Source organism: Musca autumnalis, unplaced genomic scaffold (genome assembly GCF_047663935.1).
Source record: "Musca autumnalis isolate F117 unplaced genomic scaffold, ASM4766393v1 scaffold_4, whole genome shotgun sequence".
In the NCBI taxonomy this organism is placed as follows: Eukaryota; Metazoa; Arthropoda; class Insecta; order Diptera; family Muscidae; genus Musca; species Musca autumnalis.
The window spans coordinates 112,544,964-112,566,618 of record NW_027411977.1 but is presented as its reverse complement, the minus strand read 5'-3'; the positions used below and the strand labels follow the sequence as shown (position 1 = coordinate 112,566,618).

Sequence of the window (21,655 nt, the reverse complement as noted above, 5' to 3'; positions counted from 1 at the left end):
ATATGTCACAAAAACTTGAGTTTTCTTTTCTCTCCAGAGTTGTCAACATCGGACGCAACTGTGCTGAAGCTGGGGAATGGAAATATATGCCTTGCGTCAGTATATTTACCGTTCGACTCGCCGACACTACCACCTACGTCGGAGCTGCAGCGGTTGGTGAGGAAAGCAAAACAAACAGGTAACGAAGTACTAGTAGGTAGCGATGCTAACTCACACCACTTTGCGTGGGGTAGTACTAATACTAACAAAAGGGGCCAAGCCCTTTTAGATTTCTTGAATACTAACGACCTAATAACCCTTAACATAGGTAATAAAGCCACCTTTGTTAACAAGATTAGGGAAGAGGTATTAGATATAACAATATGTTCCGAAAATCTTATAAACGAGGTGCAGAATTGGAGGGTCTCGGAAGAGCACTCCTTCTCGGATCATCGTTATATAAGATTTGAACTAACACGGCCACCGCCGAAACCTATAAGTTTCCGAAATAAATCCAAAACCAATTGGATAAAATTTGGGAAACTAATAAAAGACAGGCTAGGGCACGATAGATATGAATGCCTAAGCACGGAAGATATAGACAGAAATGTCAACATTATAACGGAGGTCTTAGTAAAGTCATTCGAAGAAAGTTGTCCCCTTCGAGAGAGGAAATCTGCCTACGAAAACCCCTGGATGACAGGAGAAATTCATAACAAAGGCAAAGAGGTCCGAAGGATTTACAACAGAGCTCGACGAAAGAAATTAGCTGTATTCTGGGACAACTATCACACAAAACTTAAAGAATACAACAAAATGACTAGAACAGCAAAGCGCAATTCCTGGAAACTTTTCTGTGAACAGGTAGACAGCGTAAATTATGTATCCAAAAGAAAAAAGTTTCTATCGAAAACCCATACACAAACCGAGATCATGGTGAATGATATGGGAAATAAGATGGAAACAATCGAGGACACGCTGGGGCTTTTGATGAATACACATTTCCCGCCGAACACTGCGACGCACGCAGGGTTGACGGTAATGAGGGAATGTGTTACAGAGGAAGCACCAACAATTGATGAAGCGATGGTAAAGGATGCCATCAAGAGCTTCAAACTCTTCAAAGCAGCGGGGCCGGATGAGATATTTCCGGCCTTACTCCAGAAAGAGATGGACTTCATTGCGCCCAAACTATCTGGAATTTTTAACGCATGCTTAAAACTTGCGTATACCCCTAAAGCCTGGCAGGAGGCGAGGGTAGTATTTATCCCCAAACCTGGGAAGGCAAGTTACGCAATTCCTAAGTCTTATCGTCCGATAAGCCTAACATCCTTCCTGCTTAAAACCATGGAACGAATAGTCGACACCATGATTAAGAGCAAGATTCCAAACGATATGCTTAAATACAAACAACATGCATACGTTAAAGGTAGATCAGTGGAAACCGCATTCGACAGGAAGATGTATACACTAGCGGTATGCATTGATATCGAGGGTGCTTTCAACAACGTCAGCACCGAAACCCTTATCCAATCCTTAGATAAGTTTCAGGTGAATCGGGCCCTTAGGGACTGGATAAGCCACATGCTAAGGAATAGATGGATAAGCTGCGGGCTACTTGACGTAAAAATAAAGGACAAAGTTGGTCAGGGTACGCCACAGGGGGGGATTTTATCCCCACTCCTATGGGTCACTACCATAAATAGCCTATTAAGGACTTTAACCGATGAGGGATTTGACCCAGTCTGTTATGCAGACGACGTTATAATACTTCTGAGGGGTAAGAATCCAAACTTGCTATGCAGAAGAGCTGAATCAGCCCTAAAACTAGCGTACAACTGGGCTAGACCAAGAAGTCTTAATGTAAACCCGGAAAAAAACGGAAATATGTCTGTTTACTAGGAAAACAAAACTGGGACACTTTGAAGAACCAGTTTTCCTAAACAAGACGATCAATATTTCCAATAAAGTCAAATATCTGGGAGTAATTCTGGACAGGAAACTTAAATAGAAAGACCATATTCAAGAAAGAGCCAATAAAGCTCATAGATGTTGGTCAACCTGTAGAAGGGCTATAGGCGCCAAGTGGGGTCTTAATCCTAAGATGACACACTGACTATACAAAAGCGTAGTTAGACCTATTCTAACATACGCTTCAGTAGTCTGGTGGACAGCTATGGATAAAAAGTGTAATATTAAAATACTACAGAAAGTCCAACGAATGTGCTCTCTAAGTGTAAGCGGCGCAATGAGGACAACATCAACGAGGGCATTATACACCCAATAGAAATCCAGATAAGGTATGAAGCGGCTGTCGCAGCTATTCGACTTAAAGCGATGGACGAGTGGATCAGTAAGGACCACGTAACATACCATCAAAACATTCTACAGGTAACAACGGGAGAGTCAATGGATAACATTGTATCGGACCGTATACCTGAAACTTTTGTAGCTGCCTCATGCGAGACATTAATTCCAGACAGAGACTCGTGGATCGGCGGAAATCTAGCACAAATGCCGACTGGAAACTGTTGTTATACAGACGGCTCAGTGCTAGGTGGGAGAACGGGACTGAGTCTCTTTATTGAAGAACCAGAGACCGAAATATCTCTTCGTTTGCCGGATCACAATACGGTCCATCAAGCGGAGATCCGAGCGATCACAGAGTGTCTGAACTGGCATAATGCCAACACGAGGCCAACTACTGTAAACGTCCTTATGGACAGTAAAACTTCAATCAAAGCAATAACATCCAAGACAGTAAAATCACAAACAGTCTTGGATTGTATAAATTCGATCAACAGCTATACTCAGCATGGCACGGTGCGTATAATATGGGTACCGGGACATGCGGGGAATAGAGGTAATGAGATTGCAAGTTCTCTGGCAAAAAAGGGAAGGGAATTAGCAACCGTAAACTTGGCGAACGCAAAGCCACTATATGCGTCTCGGCTAGAGTTAAAAAATTGGGCAAAAAATGCCCACTTATCCCTATGGAATAGAGAGGAATTAGGGAAAACCACAAAAATCCTATGGGGAGACCCAAATGAGGAAAAAACAAAAAACCTATTACTGCTAGGTAAAGCAGTGTTGAGTAGACTTACAGGTGTTTTTACAGGTCACCTGGGTTTACAAGCTCATCTGCATAAAATTAATTGTGCAGACAACAGCGTATGCAGGGCATGCGGAGAGGATGATGAAACATTGGAGCATTTTCTCTGCCAATGCCCCGCTTTCGCAAACATCAGATCCCAGTTTTTAGGGAACGATACAATACCAGATCTTAATCAGGTAATTGTAGACGACCTAAAACAATTACGGGATTTTGTTAAGGGAACAGAGTTCCTTAATTAATTTATAGTAGAGTCCCCTTCTTCAAAAAAAAAACTTAGACTAGAGCGCACAACAGGCCTACTTCATGGCTTATGTGTATGTCCACCAGGACATGTGGCGAGTACTCGCCCCTCTTTTCAACCTAACCTAACCTAATGCTGGAAGCAGCTGCATGAGCCAGGAGTGGAGTATCTCACTAAAGTTCTCAACTTGTCGCTAGCCACCCTCATTGTTCCCGAAGTCTGGAAATGGACAGGGTGGTCCCGCTACGGAAGCCAGACAAGGATGCCAGCAAAAGTGAATCGTGCAGGCCGATTTCGCTTTTGTCGCCCGTAGCAAAGGCCCTTGAGGACTTACTCCGCCCTAGTATCAGGAATAGATATCAAGCTGCCGAGCATCAGCATGAATTCCGTAAACAGCACAGCACCACAACAGCGCTGCACGCCATCTCCACATATATCAAAAGCCTTTGACATTAAACAGACAAAAGCCTTTGAAATCAAAAGTCTTTGACCTTTAATATAAACTAAGTGGCGACATATGGAATGTTGACAAAAATTTTATTTTTATAGACTGTAGGATCACCTGCATTTTTGCATAAGTAAACCAATACAGAAAAGTAGCGTTTTTTCTCTGAACCTATTTGAATATCATTAGAATCAATTGAATTTATCCAATCTCAAGCCATTATTTACATACATATGTTATACCAAGGGTTGATTAGAACATTTCTCGACAAACTTACACAAACAAACAGATCCGCCCCCATGGAAATTATACATTTCCGTATGCTGTTGCGTGTACTGCTGTTTAATTTTCAAATAATGCGGGCTACGCCTTTTGTGTTTCATGAAAACTATAGTATGCTGTTACGTCTTTTGGCATTTCTTGAATAGGATCGTTATTTTTAAACGTAAAAGCTTGAAATTTTGCCAAAGCATGTATTTTAGCTTCATGTATCAGATTCCATAAAAAAACCAATTTCGATTTGCGTGTGGGTTACGTCTTCGGATATTTATTGTGACGATATACATATACTTTATAAGGTCGCAAATTTCTATCTCGATGCGTTAGAAACTGAATGACAAATTAATATACCCTTCATATTATGGTGGAGGGTATAAAAATGGTCCATATCGGTCTTCCTCTAGGCTACCTCCCCCACAAAACTTCAAAATTTTTAAGTGCAGTTTAGGATCTGTTCAAACTTTCTTTGAATTATTATACAGATGCTACACCTTGTGGTGCTGTTTACAGCGATATTATGTTTTTTCGTGGGCAAGTCCATGCTTCCTGACAAAGTGGTCCAAAACCTTTAAGTTATATTGTGGCCAACAGAAATTACTGGCGAGATATCTATCGAAAGGCATGACTTTGAAGATAGCATTCTCTTCGGTCCATTTCTTCAAGTACCTTCCCCGCAACACTTTTGAGCTTCAATTCAAAATATAATTTTTTCGGCAAGTTCATACGTCCAAAAACGGCCACAAAATCTAAAAACCTCCTTAATACATAAGAATTGTGGAAAATAATTTTAGATGCGTAGCCGGTAATCGATTCCACATTGTCAATAGATGAACGTTTCAATACACACAGGCTGAGCGTACATTAGGCCGGGGCGATTTATGTGGAAGGAAAAAACCTTAGAATTGGCGACTCTTTCCGATGTGTTTGTTACATATACTATGGATTTGTATATATTTTTTTGGTTTTTTCCTCTATATTTTGTTCATTTGGTGTTTCTTGTGTATATTCTTTTATAATATTGTTTATTAAATTTCTTGGGAAACTATTTTTCTGTAGAATATTCTTGATTTTGAGTATGTTTTCTTGATGGAATTTTTCATCGCTTATTGTGAGGACTCTATATATAAGATTTTTGGCAGTGTTTATGATTATTCTTTTCGGATGTTTCGATAAAAATTTACTGGATACTTGTATTAACAAATTGACAACCAAACCGGCTTTTTTATCAAAATAGTATAGACGATCTATTTGTAGTTATAAAGGAAAGTGCAATTGAAGTATCACTGTAATCTTTTAACAGCTATCATAAGAACATTAAATTTACAATCGAAATAGAAAACGACAACAAATTTCCTTATTTGGATACAATAGTTATAAGAAATAACAAACAACTTAAAATTAATTGGTACATGAAACATACAGCGCATAATGGTTCAGGAATCGATTTTCCTGGCCAAAAATCAAAATTTTGTTCTTAAAGATATTTAATTTCTATTTGGGATTCGATAGTCAACATATTGAAACTAAGGAAACCAAAAAATTAGGCCCAAATATTGGAAGGTGTGGGCGTGGCGTGTCCCTAAAGACGAGCATTTTCCCCATTTTTGGGAAATACGTAATTTTTGCAAATTTCAGGAGAAAGACGATGCTATTTCTCTGAAACTGTAACAGTTATTGTGTTCATTGTTTTTTTGTAAGGTAGGTAGGATTGTGGCCTTTAAAAATCGTTTTAGTAAATTACCGTAGCGTTTACACAACATGATCTATTTTATTTTTCCTCGGGTACTAAATTTTATGAAATTCCAAATTTAGTGGATTAGAACTTTTGTGGAACAACATGGAACAAAGTTCTGTTTTCACAGAAAGATGCCCGAAAGTCTCCTCTTCCAGCCCATATATACTTTTGTACCCGTCCCGTTCCGTCCGTTTAACACTTTTTTTCAATTTATTAAAATTACATGTGTAAAAATATGTGTTTTTCTATACTGTTTCCATATGAATTACAGTTTTTTGACACAAATTACAACTTTTTTGAGTATATGCGTTTTTTTACGAGTTATAAAAGTTTTATTAAAACCCAAGGAAATTTTTTTTAATTTTTGAAAAAATTTAAATTTTTTTGTAAATTTTTTTTTTTTTAAATTTTTGAAAAAAATTTTTTTCGTCATTTTTTCGATTTTTTTTATTTTTTTTTTTTTTTTGGTAATTATTTTGTTTATTTGTTGGTGTTTGACCGTCTTTAATACATAGGAAGATATAAAAACCACAAAAACACTCATATTTTTATGAAAAATAGTTAAAAAACTCAAAAGTTTAACTTTGACCTTGAATTTCTCTGCAACTACCAGACCGAACTTGACCGCTTATAATTCGTCTGAAAGCTGATTGTGTTATCTGTTGAACAAAAAAAGAATTATGAATATATCTCTATCCGTTCAAAAGTTACAGAATTTTGACCAGGAAAAAACGATTCTGAACCTCTGTGCAGCGTCGGGCAGGAGCATTAATTTTTTATCGAAATACGAAATACCGATTTGAACAAATAATAGCTTATTCGAAGGATATTATTCACCCCTTTAAGATGAAAAACGATCATTAGAAATCCGTTGTGAAAAAGAAGATATGACCGTTTATATTTGAAAATGTAAAAAAACAGTTTTTCACTACTTTTACCGTTATAAAATAATAAAATGAAGTGACCCAAACGAACCAAAGGTATTTTCGTTGTCCATGGAAGGACAAATCGCCCCGGCCTAGTGTACATGTCTGTTGGCAAAACCGACTGATAATTCTTTTACTTGTTTTTGTACAACATTTCAAGAATTTAACTTCAGCCAGCAAAAACTAGTAAATTTGGAAGAATGGAAATATGTAACCTAATGTACAGATAGTAAATGCTTAAACTACTCAGCAAAGAAACCAAAGTGCTCAAATACAATCCCAAAATCAAAATTTCCTACAAGTTGGATAAACACAAGACTAAATGTATGTGTGCACATGTACACATGTAACATAGTTATAGTCTTGGCAAATGTAAAAAGAGCATCATAATAGATAAACACTCAGTAAAAGCTAAAGTGCTCAAATATAATCCTTCAACATTTCCTAGATGCTGGATAAGCACAAGACTAAGATGCAACATATGCATGTACATACATACATGCATTTATAATCTTGGAAAATGCACAAAGAAATTTGTTAGTAATACCATTTTAAGTTTATTTTTTATTCGTCCACTTACCTGTGGACAACACTTATCAATAACATCTAACAGCGGTGGTTCAGTTTCCGGTATACCCAATGCTTTCATAAGATTTTTTACTTCCTTCAATATCATAGCTGCTAGTTTCCGCAAATATGGACGATAACTGCAGAGTAAAACTAAGGCATATCCCTCAACAAAGTGTAAAGTGGTGGCCAGAGGAATTTCATTTTTCTTGCCACTCTCAGCTAAATTGATAACCGTAGCTTGTGTTATACTCGACATACCACTCGAGGTAATACTGGATGTTGCACTTGAGTTGGTATTTGTAATACTCTTGACATTACTAGCACTTGACAATTGGCTTGTGGCTGTATCTTTACCAGCAATATTGGTTGCAACTGTTGCAGCCGTAACACCAGCTACTTGAGTGACAACACCACCTTGTTGGTTGGTGTTTATCGAACTGGTAGCAGTGGTGGGTGTTTTCAGAATATTATTATTGCCATTGCCACCATTGACATTGATGGCACAACGCCATATATTCAGGAATACAAACAACATTCGTGTACAATTCTCTAATAGTTGCGGATAAGTGTCGGTGACATCGCGCACCAGAAACTGTGTGTAACCGTGCACGACATCCTGACGCCAATCCGGAAAATCAATAACCAATGTTTGTAACGATTGATGCGTTAGCATACGCAATTCCTCGTCCATGTGTACCGTAAGCCGGGACAATAGATCAACCAATTCTTGTGGTGTCATTGTATCGGGTATAAGACGTGGCACAGCTGCAACACAAGTCCGGAAGAGATCAATGCGTGGTTTACGTTCGCCTGAAAGCATTTCATCGGGTTCTTTGTTTTGATTTTGCGTATTAGTCATCATCAGTGGGCGGCCATAGTGCACATCGAGAGCTCGCAAAATATCCACAAATACACGACGTACATGTGGAAAATATGTCGACATACCAATACTGCGAGCGGTGTCATCGGTAAGCATTTTATTGATGTAGGTTTTCTTGACGCGTAACGTATTACCGGAGGGCAAGACGGGCACTGTACGAGGCATGGGCGGTTCACCATCTTTTTGCTGCAACGAATCGGCTACCACAAGAAAGGCTCTCAGGCCAATGCTCATACGTTCGGGATTAAGAATTAACTGGAAGAAAAAGAAAGATAACATTTTTTGTTTATTTTTATTTTTGTGAAGGGACTTTTTTTAGTAAAATATGTATACAAATAAAGCATAGAAGTTGGATTTGGAACCGGGTCAATTAACGTTTTCTATTCACAGTCGCAGTTTGTATTAAGCACATGCAAGTTAAGCTACTAGAGATATCAAAACTAAAAATTCACAAAGTAAACTGATGCCAAATGGTCTACCGTAGGCCAACATATTGCCTTCTAAGAGGTTTCAAAAATGTTTAAGAGGCTGTCGGCAATCCAGTGGTTTGCGCGGAGGATTTAAATACGCTGGCGAAGGTTACTCCCAAAACGTTATATATAACTGTTCCAGAAACATCCCAAATGGGACAATAGAGACTTCTCTCATAGAAATGAGTGCACCCCGATTCATATCAAGCTAAATGATATGGGATCTACTGTTTATCGCCGAGTCCGAACGGCGTGTGCTAAGGCACCACTTGTAGAGAAGTTTTACATGGCTAAAATACTCAGGAAAAGGTTGGTGATTTTGACACCGCTGCAAAGTTTGATGTCACCTGGCCGGGGAATGGAACCCACGACCTTCAGCGTGCAAGGCGGGTCTGCATACCATTGTACCACGGTGGGACCCAACCCGCACAAGGTTACCACACATATTTGTCGAGGACTCAACCAAGATAAGCCGTGTGACAGAACAGTGATGGTGGCGCTTGACTTATCAAAAGCTTTTGGTAGGCACTCCACGCTGTTTGAGAACATTAAGCAGACAACCCTCCGGCTATGTTTGAAACGTTGGATAATCAATTATATATGTATGTGAACGCCAGTCGTACGTTGAATTCAGGAACAAGAAGTCCAGACCCCGTAGAGTAAAACAGAGAGTTCCCCAAGGAGGGTTGATATCTTCGGAACTGTTTAACCTCTACCTCTCTTGTAATCCCCCCTTCCCCCCATCTCCGGACGACATCAAGATCATAACGTATGCGGTTGATTGCACGATCCTGGCGTGAGGTACCTTCCCTGATGACATCTGTGAAAACTGAACTCCTATTTAACCGATCTTACCACCTTTTTCTAAGAGAGAAATATACAGATTTCCGCCACTAAATCTACAGCCACTCTGTTCACCAGGTGGGAAGAGAATTGAATTTTGTGGTCGATGGTTGCAGAATTCCGACCACAAACTGCCCCAACATTCTAGGGGCCACATTCGACAGCACATTCACGTCGTCCTCACATGCCAGAGCTATCTGCCACAACTGAAAAGTAGGAACAAGGTCCTTTAAGTCCCTAGCCGGCAGCACTCGGGGTGCCCATTAAAAAAACCTTGTTGACTACATATAACGCGAGCTAGGCGGTGTCAGTTTGAGCCGCGAGTTTATGTGATACGCAATAGAATAATATTCAAACTTCTCAGAATACCGCCCTGAGAACAGCAACAGGTGCCTATTCATGTCTTCAGTGGACCATCTGCATGAGGAGGCAAAGATTCTTCCAGTACAGAAACACAATGAGATGCTTTTGTTGCAGTAATTGCTCTGTTATTACCGTGAGAGCCATCCCAATCACCATCTGGTGTGTATGGGCGACACACCCAGGCACATCAAGAAGGATCTTTACGTTCTAGAGAGGGAGGTTTGAATAGCATTCACTCGGACACAGTCGCTAATGGAATAAGCAACTATATTGTGAATAAATTCCTCGAAGTATATCCTCCAACTATCTCAGCGTCAGCGGCCATGACAAACCAGAGTAGTTTTGGCCCAACTACGCTCGGGATATTGCAGTCGCCTAATTTCTTATAGAGCAAAGATCGATCGCATCGTGCAAATCATCTGCCTAAACAACACACTGCACCTTTTCAGCTGCCCTGCCAAACCTACTCATCTAACACCAGTGCATCTGTGGTTACATACCGCCGAAGCAGCCACATTCCTGGAACTGGAGATAGACCTAGAGCCAGATTGGGCAGAAGAACGAACACACAAACATACAATAATACAAACTTATAATAATACACTCTTACAACAACAACCCGCAATAATATCTTGGAGTAGTTGGTGGCCGTAATCAGGGTGCTAACGACCAATATTAATTTATTTCAGCCGTCCATGTGGCAGATGGAAATCGGCTATACAGACTTTTAACCTATAGCAAAAATAATCAAGGTTAGCACCCGATACGGTCTATGACGTCCCTAGGTTGTCCTGTATAATCGTTTGCTAAAAGTTAGGGACTAAGATCACAAGTTATACAAAGGTCCTGTAGGAATAGATGTTGGCAAATGAAGGAAGGCTACGCATTGATGTTGGATGTAACCAAATTCATAAAAGTTAAGATTCGTGATGCGATCTTAAGCATTGCCATTGAGATTCTGTGTGTGCTCAGCACTTTAGATGATTTCGCGTTTCGAATGACGTCTGCAACATCGCTCATCGGTTTGGAGGGCTCTTTCTTATACGGCGTTGCACATTCCTCTTCGCCCAATCACTCTCGGGGTGTTCTATAAATTGCCCGATTTTCAAATAAATCGCGATTTATGTTCACATTTTTAGGGGTTCTTTAGGTTTTCACGATTTTGCTTGGAAACCGCGAGTCCTATGTAAATGGGCATAAAGAAAATGTTGTAGCTGTGAAAATTCTCCACAAGATTGACCTTTATGATATTTTCGTATGTTTTACCGTTTTGGGGATATTGAAGTTCAAATTGAGACAATGCACTGACTGTATCGCCTCCTTATAAAACAAAGTCTTTACTGCAATTTCCCAAATTAAACTTATATATCTTGAAAATGGTACAACCTAGGAAAAAATAAATCATCCAATCTTGTAGAGAATTTTTACAGCTTCAAAATTTTCTTTAGTCCCATTTTGATACGACTTGCGGTTTCCAAGCAAAATCTTGAAGACTTAAGATAAAAATCTAAAAATTTGAACTGAACCTCTATATATCAAAAATGGTAAAACCTACGAAAAAACCTAAAGGTCAGTCTTGTAGAGAATTTTCACAGCTACAACATTTTCTTTAGACTCATTTCGATAAGACTTTCGGTTTCCAAGCAAAATCGTGAAAACCTAAAAAAACCCTAAAATTGTGAATTTTGATCGCGATTTATTTCAAAACCCCTCCGGCGATTTTTTCTGTTTTTTATTTTTCTTATCTTTGAACATTGCTGTTTTAGAATCCGCGAAATCTTCCCATGTGTAAGCGGTTTTTATCAAAAGTTAGTTAAGGCACACTGAGCATGATATTGTTCCATAAGGAGGCGATACAATCAGTGCATTGTCTCAATTTGAACTTCTATATCTCAAAAACGGTAAAAACTACGAAAATATCATAAAGGTAAATCTTGTGGAAAATTTTCACAGCTACAACATATTCCTTAGGTTCATATACATAGGACTCGCGGTTTCCAAGCAAAATCGTGAAAACCTAATGAACCCCTACAAATGTGAACTTAAATCGCGATTTATTTGAAAATCCCTCCGGCGATTTTTTTGTTTCTTGATATTTCTCATCTATGAGCATTGTAGTTTCAGAATCTACAAAAACTTCTCAGGTGTAAGCACCTTCCATTTAAATTTGAAGTTTTCCATAGAATGATATGGAATATGAAACAGACATCGAAAACAATTCGATGTCGGAAAATGTGCATGCATCACATCTACAGTCGTTTTTGACTCGTTTTGAGCTCGAAATCGATTTTCATCACATACCTGAAAAAGTCTACGATTTCGCTGATTGTGTTTGTTGAGACAGTTGACCGTGTCTATTTTTCGGACGACGAGGGTGGCGGCACGCGGGGGGATGCTCTGGCGCAGCAAGAAGCAAAATAACACTTTATCGCAGCAGTCTTGAGTAGTCGCGGAAGTGCACCCATTCCATACATCCATTACATCTCATCGAAGTTAATATAAGTTGCGGATCTGGCAAACGGAAACGATCAATGGACCGGGGTTCTTCTCTATCTCGGCAAGGAACAAAATGCGCTCCCATGAGAAAAAAATTACGAACACAAACACATATTTGTTAAGGTGATGACCCCTGGTCCGGTGCATTTAACCTTCGGTTATCTTGTTTGGTGGCTGTCAGGTGCACAAAAGTCTGATCTTTGGGGCAATAAAAAGCAATACATGGGTTTCTCTGAACGCGATTCTGGATCTCCAACCTCTAAGTATCGTGATACAATTCTAAGCTCCTCGGATTTAAAAACGTGGTAAGTTTCACACGCAAAGGTCCTGAATGTCTCACACGATGAGCACTGAGCATTCACACGTGCCATTAAAAGTGTCCATTCCTCTTGAACTGAAGTTAAACCTCGTCTTGAAGGTCTGGCAATATATACGGACGATTCTCATTAAAAACTCAGATATGCATAACGACAACTGCAACGTCATTCAGGCAAAGTTCTATCCATGAGAAAAACAGCCGAGTTGGTTAAAAGATTTTTATCATTCTGATCATTTAACTTTCGGTATTCATTCGCCTCAGTACTTCATTATTTGAGATGTGATCTATCCAGGATGTCTTTAAGATCCGTCGGTATATGCAAATCTCAAACGAGTGCAGTCTTCTCTCATCTGCTGCTTTTAGTGTCCATGTTTCTGCCGAGTATAATAGTACTGATCACATGTAGCATTTAACAAATGGTTTGTTGTTTCCAGGGTTATGTTATGGCTCGTTAATATTTTTCTATATTAAAAAAAAGAGTTTCTTACCATTTCAATTCAACATTTTATTTCCATTGATGGATCCCAGTTTTCATTAATTTGAACTCCAAGATATTTGAATGTTGAGACTCTTTCTATTGGAGTACCATTAATGCTAAAAGGAGTGTTGGATTCGACGTCTCTTCTACTTATAATCGTGAACTTTGTCTTTTTTATATTAATTTTTAAGGCATATGACGTATGTTCAAGAGCATCTATTAGTTTTTGTAGCCCTGCGAGGCTGCTTGCAATTAGGGTGGTGTCGTCGGCATAACGAATATTGTTTAAAATTGTGTTGTTTATTCTTATTCCGATATTTTTCCCACATATTGACTCCTCAAATATTTTTTTAGAGTACAGGTTAAACAGAAGAGTCGATAGTATGCACCCCTACCTTATGCCATGTTCATACCAGCATTTGAATAACGTCGTCCGTTCTCATAATTACGTACACGAATTAACCCGTTCATACGACATGGTACACAATTCATAGCAACATGATTCACATTTTCGTAGTTTTTGTTAAAGAAAAGTTTCAGCCAAAAGACGAGTAAAGTTAATTGATAAGAACTGAAAAAATATTTGTCCTTCTTTCAGATATCTATCTAATATTAAATTATTTTAGTTTCATTCAGGTTTTCTATATTTTCTCACAATTTTGGTGTTTTCAGTATATTTTCAAATTTTTCTATTTTGAAAATTAACGAGAGAGAGAGACCTGCCAAAATAACTTTTTGGTATACAGACTTTCCGACAGGCATTTGATTTGTGTTTCTAAATTTGTACGCGAATTTGAAACGATGGACAAGAAATGCAAGTGCAATGAAAGAGAATATATACTAGTCGTTAAACCGTATACTTTTCATTTATATTTTGCAGTTTTTCTAAAAATGGTTCGGTTTTTTTAATTTTTAAATATTGTATTTTTCCTATCATAATTAATTTATTTCGATAAATTCTCTCATTTGTTAGAGATGGGACATATTTTATCGTCGTTCTGAGAGTAATTTAAATTGAACAATGTACACAAATCGTGTTTCGTTCTCAATATTTTGTATGGGAAATGAAGTAATTACATCGTAATTTGGGGTCGAACAACGAATAGAGAGCGAAACACCGTCAGTCTGAACAAGGCATAACACCTTTTGAAATTGGAACATTCCCAGTAATTTCACCATCAACTTGAATGTTTGCGGTCTGTTGCCAGTATATGTTTCAGATGCATTTTATATCGCTATTCTCTAACCCAATTGAAATCAAAATTTCCATTTGTAGTGGTTGACCGTGTCGAATGCCTTTTCCCAGTCGACAAAACATATGTAGACGTCTTTTTGTACATCGCGGCAGTTTTGTATGAGTACATTCAAACTAAGTGGGGCCTCTCGAGTTCCCACGCCTTCCTTGAAACCAAATTGCATATTGGGTATATGCGCCTATGTATTATCTTTAAAAATATTTTTAGGGCATGACTCATAAGGCTTATTTATCTATAATCTCCGCACGTATTTGCATTATTTTTCTTGGGAATAATAATAAACGTAGATTTCATCCAATCTTGAGGGTATTGTCCTGTTTGATAAATTTGGTTGTATAATTTCAACAATAGTTGTGTATTTCTCCAATCTAGTAATTTAAATAATTCATATGGGACTTCATCCGGCCCGGTAGCTTTGTTGTTTTTCATTGAATTTATGGCCACATCTAATTCGCATTCTGTAATGCATCTTCCACTAAAATTGGCTTCTCCATCTGTGATATGCATTTCTGTTCTTGCGGTATCTGTGAACAGACTTCTAATATATTTTTCCCAGTGTTTCTTCTTTTCTGCAGTTTCATATATGGTTGTATTATTTTCATCGAAAATAAATGTAGATGATCTTTTTGAATATATTCCAGATGCCTCTTTTAATTTTTTGTGGATATTGAAATCGTCATGTAAGATTTGGAGTCTTTCAATTTCCTGGCACTGTTTGTTTAATTGCACTTTTATTTCTATGTGAAGTGCGTCGGTCATCCATGTGTCCTCTCTTTTAGATGTTGTAGTTCCAAGCATATTGCTGGTTATAGTATTCATGGAGTTTTTTTACATTGTTCCATAAAGTATCGACATCTTCTCCATCAATATTTTGTAGTTCTGCATTAAGGTGATCTTTCATGGATTGTTTAGTGGAAGGATCGTTTAATTCTTGAATGTTAACTCTTCTCTTTGGTGTTTTCTATCGGATGGTAGTTAGCTTTATCTGTAATTTCACCAACAGAAGATTATGGAGAACATCAGCTCCTGGATAACTAGAACATTTATTTATGCAGGAGGAATATCGCCCATTTATTAAAATGTAGTCAATTTGGTTTCTAACAATGTTTCTGTTATTGTCTTGTGGCGATTTCCTAGTGTAAAGTCTGGGGGAGTTTGCCATTCTCCTACCAGGCGCGTCTTCCCGGGTGGCGGATGGGAAGGGGGTCACTGCAATGTGTGGAGTCGGAGCCGTCCTTGGGCAACCAAAGCCGGACCCGACCCCGCACATCGTGTAGACCCTGGGGGTCTTCGGATCCCTCGTGTACCAAAAATTGGATCGGGGTAGTTCCCTTAAATAAATTAATTAAAATCGGTAGACAGAACAGGAGAAATAAAGTTTCGGTGCAGGAAGTTAATGACCCAGTACCGGCGGCAAGCGTTGGTGTGACCACAAGCCATGTGTCGTCGAAATCAAGTGATTGTGATCCTGTTGTGTTAGGTGTGGATGCCTTGGCACCTACAGCTGTACCTGTTACAAGTGCATCAATTCCAACCCCCAAATTGATGACGATTCAAACGGAACATGATTTAGCCAGGGCTGGTGAAAGCCAGTCTACGGCAGACAGGACCGCAGTTGTGGGCGGAGACGACCTTCACGGGACCCTCAGAACTATACATGACAGTTTAGAGAGGCAAAGTAGGGAACTCCTCGACCAGCTGGATAGGCTTGTACCGGATGAGCATTGTGGGGGACACACTCCCGGAGGAATTGTTACACAATCTGACCCTGACTGACGATGAGCTGGACACCACGGTGATCCCGGCGAAGTCTACACAGGAAGTTTGCTGTGACTCTAACAAAGGGAGTGCGAACCCTGATACCCAACCGGATGCAAGTCTGATTCCGACTGGTCCTGTGTCGGCACTTGCCGACAATAGGCTTCAAAGGCAGACTGCAACTGAAACGATGTCCGACGACGGGGAATCTAACGAGACCCCGACAATGGGCAGCGACTCGAAAGTTGCATCTGCACGAGAAGCATCGGATACAAAGCACTACAAACGTGCTGTATCCTATCTCCGCAAGTTCGTAGGGAGAGATGCGAACTTGCATTCGGCGAGGGAGGTCCACCTCATCAGGGGTAAGCTGAAGTTCATAAGGAAGTTTGAGAGAACTTACCCGCGTGAATTTCATCGCGAGCTCCAGGTGGAAAGGATCTTCCTCCCTGATAAAGTAGTGGAGCCGGCTAAGCCTACTGCTTCTGGTAAATGTGCTGCGCCGAAACCTATTCAGAAGCTTAACCCGAACCTACAGGTGAAGGAAAAGGCTAGGCACCCCTAGTGATGACCGGCCGGTAAAGGACTCTGCCTCAAAGCCTGATTCTGCTCCGAAAGGCAAGGGTGAAGCGGCTGGAAATTCTTGTCTCAATAGGAAGATGGTTAGGCCAGCTGAGGAAACATTGTCTTCTGGAGGAACGAACAATGCTCCGCAGCATAAATCTGTGAAGCGCGTTGGCTCCTCCGAGGGTCCACAGCCTTCACCAAAGAAGACAATGACTTCTCAGCTGGTTAAACCATCAACCTCGTATGCGGCGGCTGTTGAGCGTACAACCAAGGGGAAGCAACTGAGTACAGAGAAGGCATCCACCTCCTCTGGAAAAGTTAACCCCAAGCGCGCGGTCAAGGACGCAAGAAGCCATACAGCATACCGGTTGTAGTGGCAGATGATAAAGACCTTCATTTGGCAATCATCGACAGAGCAGACCCAAATGGTAGAATCAGCGACAGTCACTGGTTGCTTTTTGAAACTGGACTTCGGTCTGCCATAGTTTCTGGACCGGAAGATCAGGAAGACCGACAATTTGGCAGCGCCTTCTTGCGAAAGGGTGTCAAAGTTATTAACTATCTGAACAAGAAGTCACGAGATTTTCTTGTTCGGACAGTTGAGGCCTTTGGCGCTCTATGGGAAGGAGCTGATCTTGCGGCGGTCTCCCTATCCGATATTCTGTCCAGGAAGATTCTTTCAGCATGGATTCCCCCTCCTGCTGTCGATAAGGAGCTCCTGCTGAAAATGCTGAGATTGCAAAACCCCAACCTCACTACATCGGGCTGGACTGCAATAAGTCTAGCACCCTGTGACGAGGATGGTGGTTTGGTTGCAAGAGTGGGGGTTTACCCCCTGGGGAGTTATATCTTAGAGAACGTGAGGGAAAACTGAATTTCGGTTCAGGATGGGTTCGGTTTCGATTGAGTCCAGCCCACGAAACTCAGTAGGGGTAGGGAAGCGGCAAAGGCTGCGCATCTTGCAGATTAATCTGTATTATTGCAAAGCCGCCGCCGCTGAACTGCTCTTGTCCCTCACGACCTCTGAAGTGGATACTGTCTTAGTCCAGGAGCCTTATATCTATAAGAATAAGGTAGAGACGACTGGAACCGCAGTAACCCCCCTCTGGACAGTCTGGCTTTTTCTCTTGAGTACACCTACAGGCTAGACAGCAACTGTAGTGCCTTCCAGGCTGAAATCTTCGCGATTTGGAAGGCAACGGAATTGATAAAAAGTTTGGATGCAGAAATCTTTGAACCGGTGACTATCTTTGTGGATAGTCAAGCAACTCTTAAAGCCATCAAATCCTGCAACATCAAATCTGATGACGTCCTTAAGTGTAGATCAGCCTTGGAAACGCTAACTAACGGCTTCCGGCTATGCTGGGTACCAGAACACCGCGACTATATGGGTAATGAAAGAGCAGACGAATTAGCTAGACGAGGATCGCAGTCTACGGATCTAGCTATCGCTGACTCTATCAAACCACCCATTTGTCAATTCTTTCAAAAAATTGAAAAGTTCTCTGACGAAAGAGCCAGTGAATTGTGGCATAATGAACCTAGGTGCATTGTGGCAAGATCCATATGGCCGTCTCTGTCAGTCAAAAGAACGAATTCTCTGTTGAACCTGAGTAAAGCTGAAGTTAGAGTAACGACAGGAGTCATTACTGGACACTGCTATATCAGGGCCCATATCATCAAATGGGATGAGGATGTTACTGACTACTGCAGACTCTGTGAGGATGAGGAGGAGTTAGAGACGATCGAGCACATCCTGTGTCGTTGTCCAGCCCTGGCTCGTAGACGGCATAGGTTAGTAGGTGTTCACTTTCCACCGTGTCTAACTTTCTACTCAACTGTGGAACCTGCTGTGATCTACAACATCATCAAAAATCTGAAGTGGCTGGGACAGCGCAACCTGAACGCGTAAACTAATTCAACTATTCTGCCTACCATTAAAAATAATCTATTCCTTCCCTCTTAAACTTTCTTGTAATTTATTCGTTCTTTATTTTTCTAACAACTTCCTCTTTTTATTTCTTCCCCCTATCCTGCTGCTCTTGCAGTTCTTTTTTCTACTGGATGATCACAATGGACCGGAAGGTCTCCGAGTGACGCAGTCACAAGTTAGTGGCTGCACATCCCCTAACCTAACCTAGTATAAAGTCGTCTTGGATGGAGGCGAAACATAGTATTAGCAACCTTAAAACTGTGTTCTTGATAGAATTGTATTAGTTGTTCTCCTCTTTCATTCCGTTGTCCTAAGCCAAATTTTCCTGTGATTCCGGTTGTTTTTCTTGCCCAACTTTAGCATTAACATCTCCCTGGATTATTGTAATATCGTGTGGTTTTGTCATCTTTAATAAATTTTCAACGTCGCAATAAACCTGTTCCAATTCATCATTATCGCTATCACTTGTAGGTGCATATGTTCATGTTTATTGGTTTTGCATATATTTTTATCATCATCGCCCTATCAGAAATTGGAACATATCCAGTGACTTTTTACTATAATAGCGACGCTCTTTCTATGAATTCCCTCTCTATTTCCGGAATGATAAATTTTTACGTTCTGGGAAATAAATTCCGCATCCTCCGCCCACCACGTTTCACTGATACCCGGGATATCAATTTGTGGTCTTTCCATTTCGCTTATGGTGTTGTCTAGTTTCCCAAGCTCATAAAGACTTCTCACATTCCAAGTTCCTATTCTAAGTCTGGTTTTGGTTTTACCTCCGGGGATTCTTAGCACCCTCTGATTGCCGGAGACTGAGGGCCGTAGGTTATTTTCTGTATTCATTGTAATTGTATGATTTTTCTAGAGATTATACTTCAGTTGTTTGCCGAGGCCTTCTGAGGGGTTTAGAGTTTTCCGTCTCCGTATTCAGCCGCTCCTCCTGGAGTCCAGACGCTGTTTGCTGCCGCCAATCCTTTGGTCAGACGCTGCCGTTTTCCATTTTTTTTCTTTTGGTTCGCCCCGCATATTTTATTTCTGCGCTACCCGCCATATCTTATTAGCGTTCCCCTATCCACCACCGATGGGAGATAAAAAAGGAAGAAAAAAAAAATAACTCCGTCCCAGTTATGGACCATAAATTCTCGAGTGATTCATAATTGTAAAAGGGAAAAGATTGGTCTGGAAAGGGAAAAGATTGGTCTGGAAAGGGAAAAGATTGGACTTAACCTCTAAATGAAACTGAAACACTGCTAACTAAACCAATGCTATGATTGTTCGTTTAATATTTTTGAAATCTTTGTGTCTGATATGTATAAATGAAACTGAAACACTGTTAAGTAATCACCACCCATTGGTCGTTTGGACTGTGCGATAAAATATAGGTTACATATCAATGACCTAAAAATAAAATTTCTCTACATTTTTGTGTCTTCATGAATATATCCTCCATAAGGATATGAAGATAATCATATCGCTGTCTGTGTTATATTTTTAAATCTTTGTGTCTGATATAATGAATTATAATTAATTAATAATTATGATTAATAAATCATTACTATTGACACTTACCTTAATTGGCCTTCCCACACACAACAAATCGTAGACAATTTCACGCATGGCAAAGTCCAAACGTTCTTGAGCAATAAATTGTATAATTTTAACAAAAATATTCAATGGAGTATCACGTGGCACCACACCCTTTGAGCCTCTGTAAAATGAAAAAAAAACAATTAGAATCATCTTTAAGCTCTTTACTTATCATTTTTGTACTTACTTGGGAAATAGCGAATTCACAATACTCTGTAACCGAGAATGTGTTGCTGAATTCGATTCACATTTGATTCGTATCATATAGACCCACAATAGGCGATACAGTGATTCCAATGCTACACGACTCATTTTGGCATCACGATTCTTTAAATTACTCAAACACATGGCCAGAAAGTAATGCCAATTCGAAAGGAAGAATGTTTTTTGCGACACACACAACAGGCAAGTGACCAGCGGGAATAGGGCAAGACGATGTTTAGATTTAGTTGAAGCATCCAGTGTTTGCATATACAATAGCTCAACGAAGTTTTTCACACAAGGAACATTAACTTCATTTTTAACGGCCTGCAAATGGAAAGGAAATATTTTTTTTAAATTTAAGTATAAAAATAAGAGAATATTATTTACATTTTTTTCAAACATTTTCCTCAAAGTAGTCTTAATTAGCACCAAACAATAGATATTAATTGGAACCCTTCACCACTCAACCTAATCCCTCACCAACACGCAAGCACGTACATATTTTCCACCACCATGCCAAAAAAGATAAGGAAGGCTTCTCTTATATCAATGAGTGTACCCCGATACATATTCCCACAATACATATGTAAAATGTACCAAGTGACATATTATGTAATGTGAACAACAAAACTCGGCTGTTTCCTTTACTTAAAAAAAATGCTAAAAGTAGCAAAAGTTGTGAACTGCTCTTATATCAATTGTATTTTGACATCAACTAAAGGAACAATTTTCGAAAAAAAATAGTAAAACTTGAAGATTCTTGCACATAAGGGAACAGAACTCATGCCTACAACAAAGGCATGTCAACATCGGTGAGCAATCCCACGGCGGATTGACTCGGTGGAGTCTTCGACCAGGGATCATCTCCTTAATAGTTATGATTTTCTGTTCGTATATTTTTTCACCATTGAACCGGCAATATATCACGAAATGCATGTTCCGAGCTCTTTTGGCCAGTATCAGTGTAGAGATGAACCTCAGGCGATGGATCTGTTCCGTTTGCCAGATTCTCATCCGCCATATGTGAACTCCGGTGAGATGTAATGGATGTAGGGAATGGGTGCACTTCAGAGGCTGCTCAGGTCTTAGTCGCATCTAGGATTACTGCGCTAGTAGTTATGTTACTGATTGTGGCGCCAGACCATTTCCCAGCGCCACTCCATCTTCGTTGTCGGAATACGAGACAACCCTGCAGTGTGCCCAAA

General features: G+C 39.9%; 1 protein-coding gene across 20 annotated transcripts in view; it reads right to left on the bottom strand.

The window, feature by feature from the left end:
* Positions 1–21,655, bottom strand: part of fry (microtubule binding protein furry) — a 522,947-nt gene that overhangs the window by 408,359 nt on the left and 92,933 nt on the right. For all 20 annotated transcript variants that reach the window (XM_073983048.1, XM_073983059.1, XM_073983061.1 and 17 more), the window contains 3 exons: positions 20,434–20,774; positions 20,229–20,367; positions 7,301–8,425 (listed from right to left, as the gene is read on the bottom strand). In XM_073983048.1, coding sequence (XP_073839149.1) covers positions 7,301–8,425; positions 20,229–20,367; positions 20,434–20,774 — 1,605 coding nt within the window. The remainder of the gene's footprint in view (positions 1–7,300; positions 8,426–20,228; positions 20,368–20,433; positions 20,775–21,655) is intronic.